This window comes from Gymnoscopelus microlampas (assembly GCF_963454915.1).
Source record: "Gymnoscopelus microlampas genome assembly, chromosome: 6".
NCBI lineage: Eukaryota > Metazoa > Chordata > Actinopteri > Myctophiformes > Myctophidae > Gymnoscopelus > Gymnoscopelus microlampas.
In genome coordinates, this window is record NC_139943.1 from 49,199,089 (window position 1) to 49,221,917 (window position 22,829).

The 22,829-nt window shown below is 40.3% G+C and overlaps 1 protein-coding gene across 1 annotated transcript; it reads right to left on the minus strand.

Annotated features, from left to right (window-relative positions):
- Positions 1 to 6,260: 6,260 nt before the first annotated feature.
- Positions 6,261 to 8,642, minus strand: LOC311047111 (interferon-induced protein 44-like; the record flags this gene model as incomplete). The annotated part of the gene is made up of 7 exons (XM_084059705.1): positions 6,261 to 6,629; positions 6,764 to 6,864; positions 7,017 to 7,188; positions 7,315 to 7,455; positions 8,004 to 8,205; positions 8,470 to 8,494; positions 8,579 to 8,642. The coding sequence occupies 7 exons, from the start codon at positions 8,640 to 8,642 to the stop codon at positions 6,456 to 6,458; spliced, it is 879 nt and encodes a 292-aa protein (XP_083915831.1). The 3' UTR covers positions 6,261 to 6,455.
- Positions 8,643 to 22,829: the final 14,187 nt, after the last annotated feature.

The following is a 22,829-nucleotide window of genomic DNA, read 5'->3' on the forward strand; positions in this document are numbered from 1 at the left end:
CAGGCACGCACACACACACACACACACACACACACACACACACACACACACACACACACACACACACACACACACACACACGACCATATTCACACGGCAGCCATATTGAATATTATTATATTGGCAGCCATGTGAATATGGTCTATTGGGAGCAGCACTGGGTTGGGTTCAGTGCCTTGCTTGACACCAACCCAGGGGGGATAGAATGGGGGACCGTTCATTTCCCAGGGGGCCACTCTACCTCCTGAGCTACTGCCACCCGAAAACTAAACTATGAATATTATATAAGAGTATAAATTATGTTTGTGATGATGATGATGATGTTCATGATGTTGATGATGATGATGATGAGTGTTGAACGGAACATGCAAACCCCCCCAAACAGAAAACGTCAAATAGACAGCACAACTCAAAACAACGACGTCACTGAAATTAAATACAAAAAAAAAAAAAAAAAAAAAATACAAGCAGGGTCACATCATGGGTCACAGTCATTGTCATTGTGTCATATACACTCAGGGGAGCGACACTGAAGTCCACTGTCCACTATAATTGCTGCTCACAGAGCGTTCTAGTCTGGGGTGGTCTGCTTATTAAAGTATTCAATGAAAGGTCTCCATGATTCATAGAAGCCTTCAGTGTTTCCTCTAAGAGAGAATTAATTTTTTTCTAGGCTTAAGAAGTACATCACATCATTTAGCCAGATTGAGTGAGAGGGTGGTTTTGGAGATTTCCAAGCTAGTAATATTCTTCTTCTTGCCAAGAGAGTTGCAAAAGCAATAATATCTAACTTTCGATTCGGGAGTTGTAAAGAGTTTGATGGTGTGCCAAATATAGCTAGCAGTGGACAGGGTTGCAGTGGGGTTTCTAAGACCTCCGAAAGGGTGTCAAACACAAGTGACCAAAATCGATGTAGGTGTGGGCAGGACCAGTACATATGTGTAAGGTGTGCTTGTGTCTGGGCACAACGGTCACACTTTGAGTCGGCATCAGGGTACATTTCAGCCACCCTGGCTTTACTAAGATGAGATCTATGTACTACTTTCAGTTGGATTAGGCTGAGCCGTGCACAAGAGGTCGTCGAGTTCACTCTGTATAAAGCATCTGCCCACCACTTGTTTGTCAACTCCATCCTCAGTTCTCTCTCCCATTTATTTTTCAATCGCTGTGTATTAACTTCAGTTAAAGATGAAATAAATGTATAGCTCTCTGAAATGAATCCACTCTCCGTTGGTGGAATCAGGAGCAGTTTTTCCCATTTCAGATTATTAGGAAGGTGTGGAAAGGAGCCAAATGTATCTTTCACAAAATGACGGATCTGCAACAATCTAAAGAAGTTATCACGAGACAGATTGAATTCAGAACAAAGAGACGGAAAGCTATGAAATATATTGTCCTTGTACAGGTCCTTAAAGCACCTAATTCCAACATCATACCACCTATTAAATGACGAATCTATGGTAGAGGGGGTAAATAAGTGGTTCATTTTAACGGGGGCCTGTATAGATGGTAAGGTAAATTTGAAGTGACGTCGATATTGGATCCAGATTTTTAAGGTTGATAAAACTATAGGATTGAGTGAGTAACGGGAGGGAGATAGGGGAAGCGAAGAGTAAACTAGGGCTGGTAATGAGGCTACCTGACAAGACTGCAGTTCCAGGGAGCACCAGTCTGTGTCAGGTGCATGTAACCAGTAGTTTATTTTATGGATATTAGCTCCCCAGTAGTAATTTAAAAAGTTAGGATGGGCTAAACCTCCATCGAGCTTCCTTCTTTGTAAGATTCTTTTACTAATTCTAGGAGTTTTGTTGTTCCAGATAAAGCTAGTTATAAGTTGGTCTATCGTTTTAAAAAAATATTTAGGCAGAAAGATTGGAAGACACTGGACTAGGTACAGAAACTTAGGAAAGGTAGTCATCTTTACACATTGCACTCTTCCCGCCAATGATAGAGGCAGGTTGTTCCAACGCTGAAAGTCAGATTTAATATTTGCTATCAATGGTGCAAAATTGGCTTCATAAAGAAGTGATAGTTTTGGAGTGATATTAATTCCTAGATAGTTGAAACCAGCGTGTGATAGTTGGAAGGTAATATCATTTTGTTGAATTTGTTGATCCGAGGTGTTAATAGGGAAGCATATACTCTTCTTCAGATTTAATTTGTAGCCGGAGAATGAGCCAAATTCTTTTAGTATGGCTTCAGCGGCCGGGATTGATTGTATTGGGTTTTTAATATAAAGTAAAAGATCATCTGCGTACAAGGAGGTCTTGTATTCTTTCCCATATCGAGTAATACCTTGGATCATCTGAGATTCTTTTAGGGCAATGGCTAGTGGTTGGATTGCAACAGCAAAGAGTAGCCCTGATAGGGGGCAACCTTGACGTGTGCCTCTAGCTAAGCGGAAGAAGGAAGAGTGCGATGCGTTTGTGTTTACACTTGCCAGCGGGTTTGAATATAACAGCTGAATCCATGACACAAATGTTTCACCGAAGCCAAATCTACGTAAAACAGAGAAAAGGTAAGGCCATTCTACACGATCGAACGCTTTCTCCGCGTCCAGAGATATAACGACCTCTGGAGGGAGAAGCACGCTCGATGTGTAGATGATGTTCAACAGCTTCCTAATATTAAAGAACAGGTGGCGGCCTTTAATAAAGCCTGTTTGGTCTGATGTTACTATCTGGGCGATGACAGATTCTAGACGTAGGGCTAATACCTTCGCCAAGATTTTTTGCCCCTGATTTAGAAGCGAGATCGGGCGATAAGAGCCACATTCAGTGGGTTCTTTGTCTTTCTTTAGCAGAAGAGTTATAGTAGCTTGTGTGAGTGTTAACGGTAAAGACTTATTTTTGAGTGTACGTGTAACGACGTATAGCATATATTAATAATAATAATAATAATAATAACGGTGAGCTCAGTAGAATAAAACTCTCCAATTGGAGACCCGACCTAATAATAATAGTGATCTCTCTCTCCCTCTTTCCTGTCCATCTTCACTGAAATCTATCAATAAAGGCAGAAAAGCCAAAAACAAATGTAAAACTGATCGACCAAAGATTAACTTTGCACGTACGCACTTTCTCTCTCACTCTCTACAGGCATTGCGTGAGAGCATACACAACAGGCAACAGCAACAACAACACATTCATGCTCAGACACATTGCATCTAAACGAGCAGACACTCATACCTCCAGGCTCATTTTATAACACCTCAATGAGTCACCTTTGATAAAAACACATAAACAAGTGGTTCATTACACTAAATTGTCTGTCATTATTAACTTTGGTTTTCTCCTCACAGAGTTGATTATTGCATGGAATACTTGTCCTCTGTGAAGGTAAACTATGGGGATAAACACTCATTTCAAAGGTATGATGATGGCTTCTTTCTTGTCACATCATGTGTGAATGTTCTAGGCTATTCTTTCAGTATGACTTTTGGGGCTATTATTGACATGCATTACTAAGACCTTTATTTGACAAGAAATGCAGCAAAGTTAATAAAAATAACATCACACAGAGGCTCTGGCTCTTGGTAGTGGTGGATCCCGAACAGGCCTAGTGGGCCCTAAGGATCTAGCCTGGTAAACCCTCCCTCCGGAAAATCTCATTTCCATTTGATTTCAGGAAGCGCATTACCAAAAAACCGAGCCTATCAGCGTCGTCGCTCATCGTTCTGTGATTGACAGCGGTGTGACAGTGAGGGAGCCAAACAGGACAACTTCAAACTTGCCTTCATTCAGCTGTATAAAGGTGTGTGCCATGCAACACTTGATGTCCTCAAAGCAGGTCATGAGGCTGACTGCAGAGACAGGACAGGGGAGGTAAAGCTGTAAATCGTATTTAATCTTCCAATCAATCATCAGGTATTTGTTTTGACCGTATTGGCATTGCGTGAGAGCATAAACAACCTTCAACAACTGCTTTCATGCACAGACACAGTATTGTACATCTAAACAAACAGACACTCATACCTCCAGGCTAATTTTATAACACCTCAATGAGTCCCCTGTGATAGAAACACATACATTACTTTCAATCGTACGTCATCGTTCACTTTGTCAACCGACAGAGTTGAAAGGCCTTTATTGCATGGCATATCCTCTCTGAAGGTAAACTAAGGTGATAAACACCCACTTCAAATCTTGTGTGAATGTTTTTTAGGGTATTCCTTCAGTAGGACTTTTGGGGCTGTTATTGCCATGCATTACTAAGCACTTTGACTGTGTGACAAGAAATGCAGAGGCTCTGGCTCTTTGGGCCCCTGAGTTCTTGAGGGGACCCAATAGGCCTGTTCAGTAATCCACCCGTGTTGATAGGGGTTTATCCTACACACCAGTCAGAAGTAAGTAAGATTAGGCTACTTTAGTACATGAATGGCTTCATTTTGTTCTCATTTATATACTACATTCTACACATGAAAACAAAGATCGTACCCAGTACTAGCAATGTACAGTAAACACAAAATATAACTATCTATACATTCAGAAAGATTGATTGAATACGATTGAATACTTTATTTAGAAAATACATGGAAACAGTACATGGAAGTACAATTCACAATACAAGGTCCTCTAAACTGGATCTCTCATAAAAGCACAATGGCTTATATTAAAACCAGTAGCATCCAGCATTGATCAACTCAGGATAACAACATGACATGCTGTATAACAACACAGCAATGCAGAAATGCCTTTATTGGGGCATAGAGTTCACCAGTCTAACAGCCTCCGTGTAGAAGGGTTACGCACCGCCAGTTAGACACATCGGCATTCCGATCGGACACACAGTGATGGCAATTTATATCCTTTAAAGCTTTAGTTATTAGCAGTTGGTATTAGAATAAGGGTATATGTTTGTTTTAAATTCTATTGTTTCATTGCTGTCCATAGACCAAACAAAGACATTACTAACGTATGAAATCATTAAAGGCAATATATTAACATAACTGTGTGTCAAAAATAGCGTGTTGTGAGCTTGTAGATCGGCTATTTTCAAAGCATGACACCCACGCGCAACCAAGCATAAGATAACTTAGTTACTGGATATCCACTAGTAAAACTAACATTTTAGTCAAATGTTAGCTCTTTGCGTAAACTCAAAGAGTTTACACAACAGCCGGAGGTACAAGACAAATGTTGTCTGTGAATTTTTTATTATTTTTAGTCATAGTTTTAGTCATCATAGCTCATAGTATTTATTTCGTTTTCATCCGTGAAAAAAGGTAGTCGACGGACATTCTTTCATAATTTTAGTCGACAAAATTAACACTGGTTGGAAGTTGGCAACTTCCACATTGTAATGGCCCTAAACATTACAGATCTGCATACTGCATTGAACAGTAGATGAACAATCAATGGTTAGGTCCTGTATTTACATTCAGCAGATGTTGTTGGCATAACATATCTCTGTGAGCAAGGCTCTCTGTAATGAACATCAATAAATCTAAACTGTGCTCACAGGTGACACACATCTAAATGACATTATGAAAGTTACAACTGCTCAGAAGATGAGATGTCAGGTGTCTGGAAGCAACAAGTAAAAACAAACAAAAGTACTTTTGAGCTTTTTGAGATGTTTAGCTGTGCAATTTGAGTTTCTTCTGTTGGGTTCTTTTTGTATTGATTATGCATTATGCTTTGAGTGTCATATTATTGTGATTCATTGGCATTTGCCGAATATTTCATTATTGTGCTGTGTCACTTCACTTGAACTGAGTCTCCCCTGCGGTAAACACAAACTTACAATGCAGAGAGACAGTGTAGTGCCTCAAGAAAATAGGATCAGCATCTTCAATCATGTGAATGGTGAGAGACTGGTATACTGTCTCTGTACTCTGCCCCACACCAAGTGCACAGTGTGAGTCTGTCTCGACTCTCGAAAGATTACCAATTATATAAATATGAAATACTGTATGCAACTTTGTGTCATGTTTCAGTATATATTCATAAACCATAAGGTTTTCAGTGCATTATAGTGATTTATTTCAATGTCTTATTCAACTTTTTTTTTCTAAATGTTTTATCAATCGATGTTTTATCACATGAGACAAGAGTAGAGCAGATAAAGCAGCAGCAGTCATACTCAACATGTATTAAATGTCAAGTTATAAACCATGGAACAAGTAGACATTTTATACAATGACATGGACTGAACATTTTACTCTGGGTGGATCAGAATCATCTTTATTGAAACATCACAGATTTACAGGTGTTAAGAAGTGGGAGAGAGAAGACTGTATCAGTATTAGTACAAAAAAAATACAACCACGGATCATTGAATCATTCCTTTGAGTTTTAAATATACCAGACATTTGACATACCTGACACGTGTGTATATCAATCTCTGACCCTCTGGCCTCACTGTCCTAACTAAATGTATCAGAAAAACTATAAAATAATCATCCTCAAGGCTTTGAGATACTCTGATGACAATGGACCAGTCTATAGACTTCATCAAATGGATGTATACTTCTTGTTGATGAAGTCTTCTCCTAAGTCAATCATCTGCAGCAGTGCTTTAAGTATCAGAACATCAATGTCATTATTCAATTCATCTTCTTCATGGTAGTTCTTCACAGGAAAGATGCAGTTCATTGGAATACCCACTGAGTCACTGAATTCCTGCATCTGTGTTGAGATTATTGACAAGCCAGTGGGTAGTTGTTAAAATGAAATAACTACGCTGCAAAGTAATTTTGCCTTTAACGTTCAACAAAGATTAATAAGATGAGCAATCTTGTATAAACTTCCAGTGGTCTCACCTTTTTCTTCACAATCTTCATCCTGTAGACATTTTTTACGTCCTCCTCCATCAATGGATGGGCCTTATCAATTTTGGTGAAAATGCAGATCTGTGGAATGTCTGTCAAAAGAGCAAAAGCATACCTCAGTCCAACAAGTGAATGTCAGTGACAATGACACTGGGAGATAGTCATTCATATATAGTTCATAACCGCACTATTAGTTGACAATAGCGATGTGATAACAAATCATCTAGATAAAATGAGATTTTACCCAATTCACTGGCTTCAAGTCTGATGTTCCGAATCTTCTCTAAGACTTTTTCGTTTAAAATGGTTGCTATGTCAGCAGGAATGACACAAACCAGAACATGAGTTGTGTCCTCTGGAGTGGGTTCCTTGTTGTAGAGAGGATCTTTTTTCTCTATCGCTGATCGAGGATTGAACTGAATAAAGCATTTAAAATCTTGTTATGGTAAAACATTATGATATCTGGATAGAACATTTTATTTCTTAATCATTTGTCATGAAATATGGCTTGAAATATGAATTTGCATTAATGATCATTTTACCTTGTAGCCATCCATTACACAACCTTCAAGAGCTAATGTAATGTCTTTATCAACACCATCTTTCTCCAGGCCGATGATGTCATTGAACACAAAGGGGTAGAAGTTTTGTGCGTTTCCTTTTTGGATTTTATGGGTTTGTTTCTGCAAAATCATGAATCTGTAAGTCAGTGATTTTCATGCAACTCAAATGTAGCCAATTCAGCCAGGCTCCTGCAAATTGTATAATATCAGAACAGCGATCATAATAAATTAATAATGTTATTATTAACGTTTCAGGCATCGGGGTGGATACACCACAATTATCTATCATAATCATTCCCAATGTGGACGGGTGGGCTTTGAGGATATTGCAAGTGGGCCCCCAAATAATTGGTTAAACATCTTATTGATAAAAAATAACATTAATGTAAAAAACAAATTATAATAATAATCCATATCATATTATTGTAAAATAATATGTATACTATGTTATGGTCAGATGGGTGGGCTGCAAAAACCTTCAAGATTTTCAAGTTTGGGAAGCACTGATCTATCCACTGTTTAGTGGATGTGTTGACAATTGACTATATGATTTGACAGGTGAGGTGAATGATACAGTGAAGTATGCTAAGCAAAAGCAGGAATACATTACCTGACTGAATTACTTTCACCAGTAGATATGTTATATTGGATCAAAATGTATCACATACTTTTTTGGTGTAACTAGTGCCAGCACCCTTTTGATCAGCATGTGCATCATGGGTCATTCTCTCCTGAAAGATGCTGTTGACAGAGTTGATGAAGCTGGACTTGCCAGCTCCTACTGGTCCGTGGAGCATAATCCTGACGTGTTTGATGCTAGTATTTTGAGGCTGGTAATCCTTCACACGGTTAAGCAGTGTGTCTTTGTTACTGAAGAAATAAAAGATAAGATATAAAAATAAATAAATATATGTTTCTGGGGGTTATATAAGATACACAAATAAATAAATATATGTTTCTGGGGGTTATATAATACACAAATAAATAAATATATGTTTCTGGGGGTTGTATAACAAATATAACAGAACCCCCAGAAAAAGTCACACAAATAAATAAATACATAAATAAATACATCAATTAATTCATTAATAATAATACCACATTATTTGTTATTTAGGAAATATGTTTTCTTACTTCCAGTCCACCTTTCTCCATTCGGCTGAGAAAGAAATTAACAACAAGTCACAAAAACATCAAGCATTTGTCGTTATTTAATCATAATTAAACATTGTAACGTTCTTACAATCAAGGAAGGGTTGAGGTGGAGGTGAAGGCGGAGTTTCAGGTGTTGACAGTACGTCTCCCATAGCTACAAAGTAAGATTATTATTGATTAAATGTCTAATTAATAAGTATATTTCACACAATGCACATGAAGACAGTGGTTCTCAAAATGTGGCCCGGGAAACCCCAGGGGTCCTTGAGGCGGTTCCAGGGGGTCTCCAACAAAACAAGGAACAGTTTAAACACTTAATCCCTATTTTAATGTGTCTATTTGAAAATAGCCGATCTATGAGCTCACAACTTGTATATCAGATATTTTTGTGACACATAGTTGAGCTTGTAGATCGTCTATTTTTGAAAAGAAAATTGACCAATCTTGACAAATGTTTTCTTGTGGGGGTCCCTGGCTCAAAATACTTTTAATTGGGGGTTTACATAAATACATTTCAATTTGGGGGTCCTTGATTTGAAAAAGTTTGAGAATCACAATAATAATAATAAATGTAATAATAATAATAATAATAATAATAATAATAATAATAATAATAATAAGTAAATTACTTCAGTAAAAGTGAAACAAATCTAAATTCAATGGGAAAAAAATAGTTGTCAGAGTAAATGTAGAATTGTATCATTTTTTGATATTGTTTTAAAATATTTTTTTTATATTTTTTTAAATATTTTTTTGATATTTTTTTAAATATTTTTTTTATAATTTTTTTTATATTTTTTTAATAAATCAAAATATACTTAATATCACCCTGCATATCATACTATATTGCACATGAATCAGTTAACAGGGCGGGGGGTGAAGAAAACTTACCTTTCTCCTCTGTCAGAAGAAGTGTATGTTGATGCTATAAATGAGAAAAAGAGAAATGACTGAGAGCAACTGAAGCTTTTAATCAACTTCCATTTTTCTGTTGTAACAAGCGATTTATACAGGGGGCGGATCTTTTTATTTTATTTTATTTTTTTTATGCCTATCAGATCCCACAGGGGAACTTCAGATTACAACTTCACCCAGCTGAGTGCTGCCCACAGAGGAGTGCGGAGGGGGGAGCAGTTAAAGTGTCTTGCTCAGGTACACTTCGACACATTGCTGAAAGCTGGAATTGGATCTCCGGGATCTCCGGAGTCCTAGGCAGGCTAACTAATGTTGGGGCGAACACGAGCACACAAGCACAATTGCCCAGGCCATATAAAATACATAAATAGTAGCAGAGAAAAGGGGAGCTTGAAACTAAGTGATTAGAACACCAGATGTTAATCAAACAGCGTAGGGCCAGGGATAGGGCAGTTTGAAACTGTCTTGATACAACAGATAGCAATCTAGTAATCAAGGAGAACAATGGGGGGAACTTAAGGATAGCCAGAGATAACTAAAGGTGCAGAGGCAACCGAAAAGGAGCACTTTGGTCTAAATAACCACACTATGACGAACCAGTAAGGGGGCCGTGGGACAGAGGCCCAGGCCATATAAAATACATAAATAGTAGCAGAGAAAAGGGGAGCTTCAAACTAAGTGATTAGAACACCAGATGTTAATCAAACAGCGTAGGGCCAGGGATAGGGCAGTTTGAAACTGTCTTGATACAACAGATAGCAATCTAGTAATCAAGGAGAACAATGGGGGGAACTTAAGGATAGCCAGAGATAACTAAAGGTGCAGAGGCAACCGAAAAGGAGCACTTTGGTCTAAATAACCACACTATGACGAACCAGTAAGGGGGCCGTGGGACAGAGATAAGAGTATTTAGCCAACAATAGGTAAGGACAGGTTAGGGTCACAGCGACATGATTACGGAAAGGAATTGGCAGGCGAACACAGTTTGTGGTCTCCTCTGAGTCCTTGGGGACGTCAGAAGCATTGTGGCAAGAGGAGACCACAACAAATGAATCATAAGTAGATACGTGAGAAACCACAAACACATACGTGAGAAATCAGAAACGCACACGTAAGGATGAGTAAGGGAAAATAGCTAAGGAGGAGTGGGCAACCACGAAAGATATATATGGTTAGGGGAGAGAGAAGACTTCAGAGAATTATCGCGTCGACATCGTTTGCTGTAATGCTTATGCTGGCTGCCTTGCTGTAATAAACCTTATCTGATATAACCTACTTCAAGGTTTAGTTGTGCATCATTCTACCAGTTCATTCTAAAGCTAAGGAACCAAGGACCCCTCTAAATCACCCACACTAACCATTCAGCTATGGCCGCTATTAGATATAAAAGCCATTTATTTAATTATTTAGTTATTCATTTATTTTAGCTTGTGCCCCCCTTTTTGATGAAAACTGGATAAATCATGCATCTAAAGTTGAACTGAATAAAATGACGCCCAATAAATTAAGATAGGCTATTGATAGTCTTTGTGTGAACTTATTGTGCAAGTGCATATTATGTGCTTGTTTGTGCGCCTAACGTTATTTTTATCCCTTGTGCTCATTACATTTTATTTCAGCATTACATTTCAGCATTAATTCATTAATTAACAGGGTTAACAGAATTGTCTTTATTGCATTAATGTGCACACTGTAGCTTCTCTCACACTGTGCCTCTGGGTGAATGTTTCACGACTCCACAAGGGGTATCTGAGATCGTAGTCACATTCTGTCAACAGTTGTACATTCCTCTCCTATTGCCACAAATGACTTGTCCTAACCTGACGGTGCGTTTTAACAGCGGGCAACTCTGGGCGATGCCGGGCGATATCGCCCAAAAAGATAAAGAAAATCCATCTTTCATCGCCCCCCCCCCGCCCACTTCGCCCGATCGCCGGCTCTCATACCCTGCGTTTTAACAGCGGGCAACTCTCGGGCGATGCCGGGCAACATCGCCCAAAAAGATAAAGAAAATCCATCTTTCATCGCCCCCCCGCCCACTTCGCCCGATCGCCGGCTCTCATACCCTGCGTTTTAACAGCGGGCAACTCTCGGGCGATGCCGGGCAACATCGCCCAAAATATAATGAAAGTCTATGAGAGCCGGCGATCGGGCGAAGTGGGCGGGGGGGCGATGAAAGATGGATTTTCTTTATCTTTTTGGGCGATATCGCCCGGCATCGCCCAGAGTTGCCCGCTGTTAAAACGCACCGTAAGTGTTTGTGTTCTATGGTACGTGTTATGTCTGTGACTTTGTTTTTCAATTTGATAAACATGCCTTCCTTCTCCTCCTCCGTTCCAACATTACTGCCATATCTCGAAGGGTATCTGAGATTACTTGTCTCAACCTGCGTGTGTGTGTGTGTGTGTGTGTGTGTGTGTGTGTGTGTGTGTGTGTGTGTGTGTGTGTGTGTGTGTGTGTGTGTGTCTGTGCGCGCGCGCTGTGTGTGCCCTGTGTGTGCGTGCGTGCATCTGCAGCTAATCTTCAGCACTCTTGGACCGATCAGCGTGAAACTTTGCACGCACAGTCAACCTCTGCCACAAAAATACAAACAGCCATTGGTATGAAGATATCTGTAATTACAGCCCAGTGGCAGTTTCTAAAGTATAGGCGTAGGCTACCAAAAGAACACAAACACACAGGTTGGAACAAGCCGTGTCTATTAAGGTTTCCTGTTAGTAAACATGAGAGGATATGACCGCGCAGAGGAGGGGGAAGCCTATAGAGGGCGCCATTACCCGCAGCAGCTCTGGTCAAATGTCCATTCATAAAAGAAATGATCTTCACCGGGTTTAATGAAAGTAGATTAAATTATGCAGTTTGTAATACCTTGTTTACTCAATAAAAATGATTTGTCGGAAGTTGGATCTGTTTGTATATAATAGCAGCATTATGCCTATTATGCCTATAATAGCAGAATTATGGCTATCTAACTCCCGAACATAACAACAGAGTGAACGGCGCAACAATTCGTTTCCCCCGAGCATGGCAGATTGCGCATTATGCTCTGTGATGACGTCGCGCGGAAATCCGTCTATAGGAGAGGAATAGGACTATGATCTCAGATACCCCCTGCGGAGTCACCCAGAGGCAAAGTGTGAGAGAAGCTGTGTGCACATTAAAGCAATAACCCGAAATTAATTGTGATGGGCACAAGAGATGAAAATAACGTTAGGTGAGACACTTTTTCCACATCAGAAAAGGCACTGATCTGATGATGGGACCATCTCGAGGCTAAATACAACCACAGGGTCATACAACCTGCAATGACTGCAAGAACATATCAACACATGCACAGAGTTGCAGTGTAGCCTAGTACATCAATAACGCAGTTAAAACCGTGATTCATGTTTTCTTAAAGAAACTCTTAATGTTATCAAACTTCACTGCACTCTGGCCTCCATGGATTTAGACAATTGCAACATCATATTTCGGTCACAACTTACTAAAAGGGTGTCGGGCTTCGGTTTCATAAATTCCTCCATAGGAGGCGGGCATAAACAATATAAAGCTTTATACACGGCACATGCCTGTTTGAAGAGCTTCCAGTTATCAAAGGTAAAAAACAAAAACATTTTTTTAGGATGCTGCAGTGATGTGTTTTTTTTTTATCAAATACCTTTATGGCTCTTTTGTATAGCTGTTCTAGAGCTTTAGTGTCCTCACACCTGTGCAAGACCAATTTGTGAAACAGTACTTGACTGTGAGAGAAGATCATACATTGCAAGTACGTCCTGGCAGCTCCAACTGTTAGAAAAGGCCTAATTTGTTTGAAATTTTGGAAGTTATAGTTGACAGTGTTGGAGACCTTCTTGATGTGACTTTTAAAGGTTAGGGTTGAGTCCAGGATGACTCTGAGGTACTTTTTAATTAATATAATTTTTTTATCATGATTTTGTAACCCATTTTTCACCCAGTGCCAATTGCCTAAACTGTAATCCCGGGCGCTACTCTCTATCTGCCAGCCTGTGGAGAGCCCCGAACTGAGCTCATGCTTTTTTCAATATGAGCAGGCTGCTTCTTATCACCTGACAGGGGGGAGTTTCGCAGGTAGGACGTAGGGCCTTTCGCCACCCCCACCTAAGGTATAGGCGCTGATGATGCTGAAGAGAGAACACGCCCACAGTGCCCACAGCATCCCCTGCGTGAATCAAACGCAGGACCTTCTAGCTGTGAGGCGGCAATAGCGCGCTGACTGCGCCACTGTGCCCCTCACTCCGAGGTACTTGAACTGTGTTACCAATTCAAGTTCCTCCCCCCAAACACCTACATTTGAAGAGAGTACAAGGCTTGGATATTTACGATGAGGCCAACACGGAAGCTTATGAATGGCCAGAGTGAGGCACTGTTTTACCCTGCGCCGACCTGCAGTGTCAGAAAGAATTTATTTTAACGCAAGTGAATGGGTTTTTGACAAACTTTAGACTAGATTTTCTTACCGTAATAAAAATTGTCATAAATTCTATATGCTTCCAGTCGCTAGTTTAAAATCTCCTTTCAATCATCATGATATGCGTTTTGCTAAATTATGGTCCCATTTATTCTAAAATTGACGATAAAGTAGGCTATGCTCCAGGAGGGGCGGGATGATTTGATTGACAACCTACACAACCAATAGCATTCATTCCCCGCCATACTCTTGATTGACAAGCTACCCAACCAATAGCATTTTTGGGGGTTGTTTTCCGGTTCGCTGGTCACGTGTCTGGTCTCAACCAATAGCGTTTGAGTTCCGGCGTGGCCAACTGTATATATTAACGATGGAGGAATGCACGTTTCTGAACTATCGGCTTCATTTTCGTTCTGTAGAAAGCAGGGGAGTGGCTTTGTCCATTCTTTTTTACAGTCTATGTGTGGGACCCTAACAGGGCAGGTGAGGTAGAGAGATTTAACACCGTCAATATAGCCACATTGTTCTCTCTTACACAGATAAGATTTAAACCACTGTATAGCCTCATAAGAAAAGTTAAAGTGAGTTAATTTGGACAAAAGAAACTGATGGCTGACTCTGTCAAAAGCCTTTCTTAAGTCAACAAATACGGCAGTAACACAGGGATTCTTATCCAATAAACCCTTTATCCTCTCAATGAGCAAACAATAGGCTGCTTCTGTGGAATGGAGGGCACGGAACCCGAACTGCATGAGATGCAGTGGGGTATGACCTTTGCCAAGATATTTAATGATCAAATTGGCTATCATTTTTCTGCCACCTTTGAGATGACACAGCGATTATTCAACAGCCGACCGGGACAAAATGGCCGATCGCGGTTACACATTTTTTTCTCTGCTGGATAGAGGAGATCCTCCCCCACCCCCAGACAATGCTTTGTTTACATGCACGTGCACATCTCCCATGGCGGTTAGGGTTAGGGTGCGGGTTTGGTTTGGGTTTACTGTTTAATGTCGGAGCACTGCGCTGTCGGAGGAATGCGCTGTCGGACTAACGTATTGCACCCCATCCAAAGACCGTCAATATAAGGTAAAAAACCCTGGCAGAAGCTAAAGAATTAACAAGAAAGAAGAAATTCGCTCGCTAAGTCTGAAGTTTCGGAGCGTTTTAGGCACTTTTTAAAAAACATGGGTTTCAATGGGGGACAAAAGGGGCCGTTACGTAGCTTATTGCGAATTACGTCGCCATGGTAACGCGTAACGGCAAGAAAAGTAATAGCCTACTTGTCCCGGCCAAGCTGCACGTTTTGATGTATATATTGGCAGGGCTGTGTCAACCGTGTGGGAGTAGCACTTTTGTCGTTGGCCCCTTAGTAAGCCAATGGGTTTTTTTTGGCGTTGTTTATTGCGAATTACGTTGCCATGGTAACGCGTAACGGAAAGAAAAAGTCGAAAACACTTGTCCCGGCCAAGCCGCACGTTTTGTTGCCGGGGTAGTGTAAACCGTGCGGAAGGAGTAGTTGACCGAAGTTTGTGGAAATAAATATTAAATATTATTAAGTATGGCGGATTACAATAAGTGTTTTGCCATTGCATGCATGGCAGGCACACTTAATAATGAATTAATACTTGGCAGGAATGTGTTATTATGTTGCAGGAGATTTGTTGTGTTGGTACCCATACATGATTGCATCAGGTGAGGATGCAAGACAAGACAGCTAGAAGTAACGTTTGCTAATAGCCGCCTTAATTAGTGTGGTTAACCAGACTACTGTACTCTACCTACTTTATTTCTAGATAAACTTTATTTTCAGCCGCTATTTCTCCCACAGTCTATTTTTCCCAATTTAGTGCCATATGTCAAAATGACCTGCTTCACCGGGAATCCTGTGCTTGTACTTTGCTAAGAGATTGGTTGCATACTTTAATTGATATTGATTTATTAGTGCATTAAATTTCCCCATCCACTTTAATGGGAAAATGAAAAAACTCCCATTCAAGTATTTTTTTTCTCGGAAACCGTAAGGGCTACAGCTACGACACTTGGAGGGGAGGTTCATAGTTTATTGCCAAATTATTTACAAAAATAATTACACCAGTTAGCCACATGGTGGCGCTATAACAGCCCACTCTTGAACCGTAGGTCGTAGAATAAAAAAATCTTTTCCTCTAGATTCCTTGGGTCATGACGCAACTCCACGATCATTTGCGGCAGGATAGATTTTCCGCCATTTTGAATTTCCACTTTGATCCATAGGGGGCGCCACAAATGCACAAACCTGTTCTACACATCACAAATGTGTTTCGTTGTGAGCTTGTAGATTGTTTTCTTTTTTCAGAATATATATATATATATATATATATATATATATATATATATATATATATATATATATATATATATATATATATATACACAGTATATATGTTTTAAAATGTTTAGCACACTAGCAGACACTATGGCACATTACGAGTCCATTAATTTACATTTAGCGCTAGTCATTTGGGTTTCTGGTAAAAGTATTGACCAGTTATGTTGTATGTCCGTGACAAAAATGTATTATTGATCAAAATGTCCAATCATCACAAGCTGGGATGGTGATTACAACCAGTTTCAATGTCATTCAAAGGGAGATGAAGGCAGCTCTCCTACCGGGTCTCTGTCAGTCCCACGCAGTCGACGTTAGACTCTACAAGCAGATGTTCAACTGTTCATGTTTGTTAACGCTTCTGATGTTCAAGTGTCCGCAAAACAGTCCTTTGGGTTTACGACAAAAGGCCCACACTATTCTGGCCTAATTGAGTTTGAAAGACTCTTTTTGAACTGTATTTTCTAATCTGTATTTGTTAAAAAACGTATTTCAAATGTTTATCTCGGGGGTGGGTGAGCCTTCGACACACTTTGGCAACAGCCGATCACGGCTGATAGACTGCTGCCTGTCGTCGACGCAGAACCTCCCGTGGACGGGGTTGTGCAGCCTCGCAGGGGGGCTCCACTGCTGGCTGCGCCACAGAAAGCCGAGGCGGGAAGATGGGGCATGCCGGTGGATGCCGCTGGTCGCCGAGCTTGGAAGGCGCCCGGAATGCCGCGCTGGATGGTGCCTGGAGCGCAGCCGAAGTCAGGGGAGACAACGGGTCACTAGCATCAGGCCTCAGCAGGGTCCGGTCCATGCCACAGGTGGAGTTAGATGAAGCCACGTCAGCAGGTTGTCGACTGGCGTCTGTTGTGGGTGCAGGGGCTGCGAGAGCCGGGCTAGCCGAGCTAGCTTCCATATCAAGGTGTTGGCCCCGTTAGCATGGGCCGCTGCTCGGGCGGTGATCCCCGGTACCGTTCCAGGACCGGGGCACGGAAGGATGTCCCCCGACAGCAGCAAGCACATGGAGACAATGAGTCTATTGTTTCCCGCTTCCCTTCGAGAGGCCGCCCGTCCATGTCGACAACATGTGTAGGTTGCGGCTTTACCAAATCCAAGGTGCTTGTTGTTGTCCGCTGACTCGTCCGCAATGTAAAGGTTTGGTAGGTTTTCCATAGTTTCACCTACCATCCTCTTTCTAACCGGCACTATATTTACCAGTATTCACTTTTTAGCGCTATCACGACTACAATGATGATGTTACAGAGTTGTCGAAAACAGCGGATGGCGACGCTGCCATACACGCGGCCGCCATCTTGGATCTGTTCTTTGTGTCCGGCCCTGGGTTGACTCCCACAGTGTCAGTTTGCCTGCCACTAGTTCCGGGTCCCTGACTGTGTGGAGGACCCACATTGACCACCCCGCATTAGTGTCTACTGCTGGCTTGATACGCCACTGACTGTTTGTATACTGTTGGTATATACTGGTTACTTATGCTTTTTTGCCTAAGTTTAGGGCGGGATACTATAACTACAGTACACATGTGTTTTTATTTCCTTCTTTGTTATTGATGGTGTTTTTTTGTGATATTTCAGCTAATATTGCATTGCATAGGGGAGACGGGAGAGTGGGGTAAGATGAGCCACCTTTTGTATCCGCCAGGCCAGGCGGCCGAAGACCGTAGACTATGTTTTCGCTTCTGTGTGTGTGCGTGCGTAGCTAATCTTCGGCACTGTTGGACCGATCAGTGTGAAGCTTTGCACGCACAGTCACTGTAGGCCAAGGGAAGAACCTCTGCCCCTATTTGACTGACAGACTAATAGAAACTCTAACAATCACAGATATGAAGATATCTGTAATTATGGCCCGGTTTCTCATTTATAGACGTAGGCTACCAAAAGAACACAAACACACAGGTTGGGACAAAGTCATTTGTGGCAACAGGAGAGGAATGTACAGCGGTTGACAGAGTGACTATGAACTCAGATACACCCTGAGGAGTCGAAACACTCACCCAGAGGCAGAATGTGAGAGAAGTGTGCACAATAATGCAATAGAGAGAAGTCTGTTAACCCTGATAATAAATGAATTAATGCTGAAATGAAATGTGATGAGCACACAAATGTGATGAGTGTGGTGAGCTGCTTTTTTCCACATCAGACATCAGATTAAAAGACATCAGGGCCGAATGTTTGTCCCAGTCCAGCCCTTTTTTATACTTTATTGCAGGTTCATACAATACAATATGTGATCCATTTCATCCAGTTTTATTCACTTATTTAATTCATCCTGCATCAGTTTTATACATGTTTAATACATATACAAACAGAAAAAGAGGGAAGTAAATAGAAGTAGTAGAAGTAAAAAATAAATACAAATAAAAATAAAAATATATATTCTTTTACTTTTACACTTCATGTATTTCTGAGGCCCATTTACGGCAGTTTATTTTAAATTCATCTTCACGGTTTCTCATTTTATATGTAATTCTTTCCATCTCTTGAATCCCTTCAACAGTTATTTTCCAACTATTAATAGATGCTGGCTTTACATCCAACCATTTCCGTGTGATCTTTTTTAAAGCATGCAGCGATACGTAATATTGTATACAGATGTTTATCTTCCTCCCTGTGTATTTCAAATGGAATAATACCTACCTACCTATATCAGATATTGATTTGTGTATCGGTTTCTTTAAGCTAAATGTATTTGTTATGTTTACCTGCACTGTCTCCTAAAACCTTTTCAATACTGGACAAAAATATTATATAAAATATAAAAGGTATGTGTATGATTGGCTTCCAGTTCTGCACATTTCCTCCAACATTCAGCACTGCCTGGTGGCCTGTATTTTAATAACATTTTGGGTGTTGATAAAAATCTTCATATTAATTTTCCAAGCAAATTCTTTCCAGTACTTACGTAGATTGCATCGTCCAAAATTGTTATTGCTAAATCCTTTTCCCATTTCTCTTTGCGAGGTATTACCCTCTTTTACCTTAATTTCTTTTCTCTGAGATTTTGCTCTTTTCACTATTTCTGTTTTTGCTATTTAAAAAAAAAAGAAATCCAATAGCCCATGCATTCTCTGTCCCTTGTCTCTCTACTGTTTCATGAGGTAGCTTCTATTTGTAGATACTTAAATAAATGATTTTTTACTTATATTGAATATAATAACTAAAGTTTCAAATTAGTCTATCGTATTATTTGTAATCATTTGTGAATACACCTGTGATCACTTTCTTGCCCATTCTTCTGCTATCTTATACATTTTATTTGGCAGAATATCTGGATCTCTGGCTATCTCTCTCAAATGTATACATATATCATCACATTCATACAGTTTACGAATAGATTTTATTCATAATTTATTAATGTACTTTCTACACATTGCTACACATTATTTCTGTTATGAATTAGAATTTCCTTTAAACTCAAATGAGGTAATCTTCCAATTGATATGGACAGCACCTCACTGTTGAGTTCCATTAAATGGTAGGTAACAATGCCATCTAGTGGCTAAATATAACAACTACAGGGTCATACAACCTGACTTCAGGCACCAATGATACACTAATTAATACAATAACTACCTGCCATAATTTTGGCCTTTTTAAGTGAAATTGTACTGCATTGTAAACAGTGTTTCCAGTAAATAAATAGAGAGTGGGGATCTATATTGTTAATTCAAAAGCACTGCTGTGGATCTCTTTGACTGCACCATGACAATCACACACACACACACACACACACACACACACACACACACACACACACACACACACACACACACACACACACACACACACACACACACACACACACACACACACACACACACACACACACACACACACACACACACACACACACACACACACACACACTTTACTTTGCTATTTGTGTACAATAAGTTGTGTGTAGCTGGTTCAGTTGCACCGTGTTGTAGTGTTGTTGTCTGGGTCTTATACAGGCTTATATAGGCGACAACAACTATTAGGCTGAATAAAATGTCCATTTGAGAAAACTGTAAATGGAAGAACACATACAGTACGTATTGATGTCGCACTGCTGTTGAGTACAACCTTCCTTTTAAAGTAAATGTATACTTTCCCATGGCAACAAGGAAGAATGTTTGATGGTGTGGTGTGACTGAGAATGAGGAAATTCAACATCTAACTCTGGCATCAACAATGATCATTAATGTCAATTAATGTCTGACAATTTATGTCAGCAATACAACGGCCTCTAGCGTCCTTCTTTTCACAAAGCATCACTCCAGTGTATGAGAGAGAGGTTGATTCTGTAGTGAATAAAGGCAGATGGCTGTTCCTATCATGTATTCGGAAATGATGCTACTTTTATCCAGGGCTGTTTGCAAATGTTCATGCAGTGGTGGAAAGTACATGTAGCCTACTCAAGTACTGTACTTAAGTACAATTTTGAGGTATTTGTACTTTACTTGAGTATTTCCGAATTTCCAATACTTTTACTTCTACTCCACTACATCTCAGAGGCAAATATTGTACTTTTACTCCACTACAATTATTTGAAAGCTTTAGTTACTAGTTACTTTGTGAAACTTACATTAACCACTCAGCCATAGCTATTTGAAAATAGCCGAGGAGTTTTATACATTTTGAAACATGTGAAATGGGATATTGTGCATCAATACTGCAATATAGAAATACTCTGACTGTTACAAGTAAAAGTCCAGGCGAGCAGTTCGCTGGGCTCATTTAAAACAGCCCTAAAAACTCATATATATATATATATATATATATATATATATATATATATATATATATATATATATACTAGAAGTTCGGGCCGCTACGCGGCCCGAACGCCTAGCGTGACGCGTCGTTCACTTTGCAGTGCCACCTTACAGGCACCTCACAGTGTGAGAGAGAGTTTTGTGCTCTCCTAAATCCACGGCAGGCTTTGAAAGTACCCACTTCAGAAAGAGGTGACGTGCATCACCTCTCCAATGACCAAAACCCACTATGGAAGCCGTCGAACTGGTGCGATCTGACGGCATCCTAGAATTTATAGGTAGGATGTGATGTCATGCGTGATGTCATGCTGTCGTGAGATTACGTCACGACGTCTAGCGTGACGCGTCGTTCACTTTGCAGTGCCACCTTACAGGCACCTCACAGTGTGAGAGAGAGTTTTGTGCTCTCCTAAATCCACGGCAGGCTTTGAAAGTACCCACTTCAGAAAGAGGTGACGTGCATCACCTCTCCAATGACCAAAACCCACTTTGTGATTACTCAGACCTGGTATGGCAGACCTGTGGGGAGTGTGCAGTGGTGTACAATGTGAAAAGATAGTTGAAATCGCAGGAGATGAAGTTAGCAGTTTATTTGTGTAAAGGGTCGTCGGCGTGGGTTGTGTTGAGGATGGAAGCCGTCGAACTGGTGCATCCTACCTATTTATAGGCAGGATGTGATGTCATGCTGTCGTGAGATTACGTCACACTGGCGTGTCTCATCGTGATGTCACGACCGTGATGTCATATGACGTCACACTGGCTACATACATACATACAGACAACCGACATGGCGCAGGATTCAAATTGTATATATAGATATATATATATATATATATATAATATTTTTTTTGTGACGTCGCATTGTGATGCATTGTGAGCTTGTAGATCTGCTATTTTCAAATGGCCGAAATGTATATAGGGCTGAAGTGGTTAATGTATGTTTTGTAATAATAATCTAAATCTACAAAGTAACTAGTAACTAAAGTGTTCAAATAATTGTAGTGCAGTAAAAGTACAATATTTGCCTCCGAGATATAGTGGAGTAAAACTAAAAGTACTGAAAATTGAAAGTAGTCCTGTGAAGTAAAAGTACCTCAAAATTGTACTTAAGTACAGTACTTGAGTAAATGTACTTAGTTACTTTACACCACTGCAGACACATCTACTCCAAAGATGAAGTGATGGAGGAGGCGGAGAACGCTCTCATCTGCTTTGTCAACCACTTTTTCCCTCCTTCCATCAAAGTAAAGTGGACTAAGAACGACGTGGAACTCCCTGCAAACAACTCTATGGTCCGATACCTGGGTAACCCTGATGGGACCTTCCGTCACATCTCCACCCTGGCCTGTGCTTCACCCCTCAGAAAGGAGACATCTATGCCTGCAGTGTGGAGCACGAGGCCCTGCAGGAGCCTGAAACTGGGTTCTGGGTCAGTGGGGTGAGAACTCAAAATGTTTATATCCAACTGAACAAATTATTCTTATTAGCAAATCATCATTCCACTTCTCTTCTCTGTTATAATGAACACCTGTATTCTACAAGCAAAGCATTGAAGCATGAGACCTTAATGATTAAAGTTGGCAAGTAACCCTGATTAAAACTGTCTTCTCTTGTTCACAGAAGCTGGCATAACTGAGACAAGTTATGGTCCAACTGTCTTCTTTGGAGTACAAATTTGAGTATTCTTTACTTTACTGGAGTATTTTTTACTCCACTACATTTCAGAGGCAAATACTGTACTTTTTAATCCACTACAATTATTTGAAAACATCTATCTATATATACAATTTGAATCCTGCGCCATGTCGGTTGTCAGTATGTTTGTCAGTATGTTGTATGTACGTTGCATCACTCCGAATATGGAC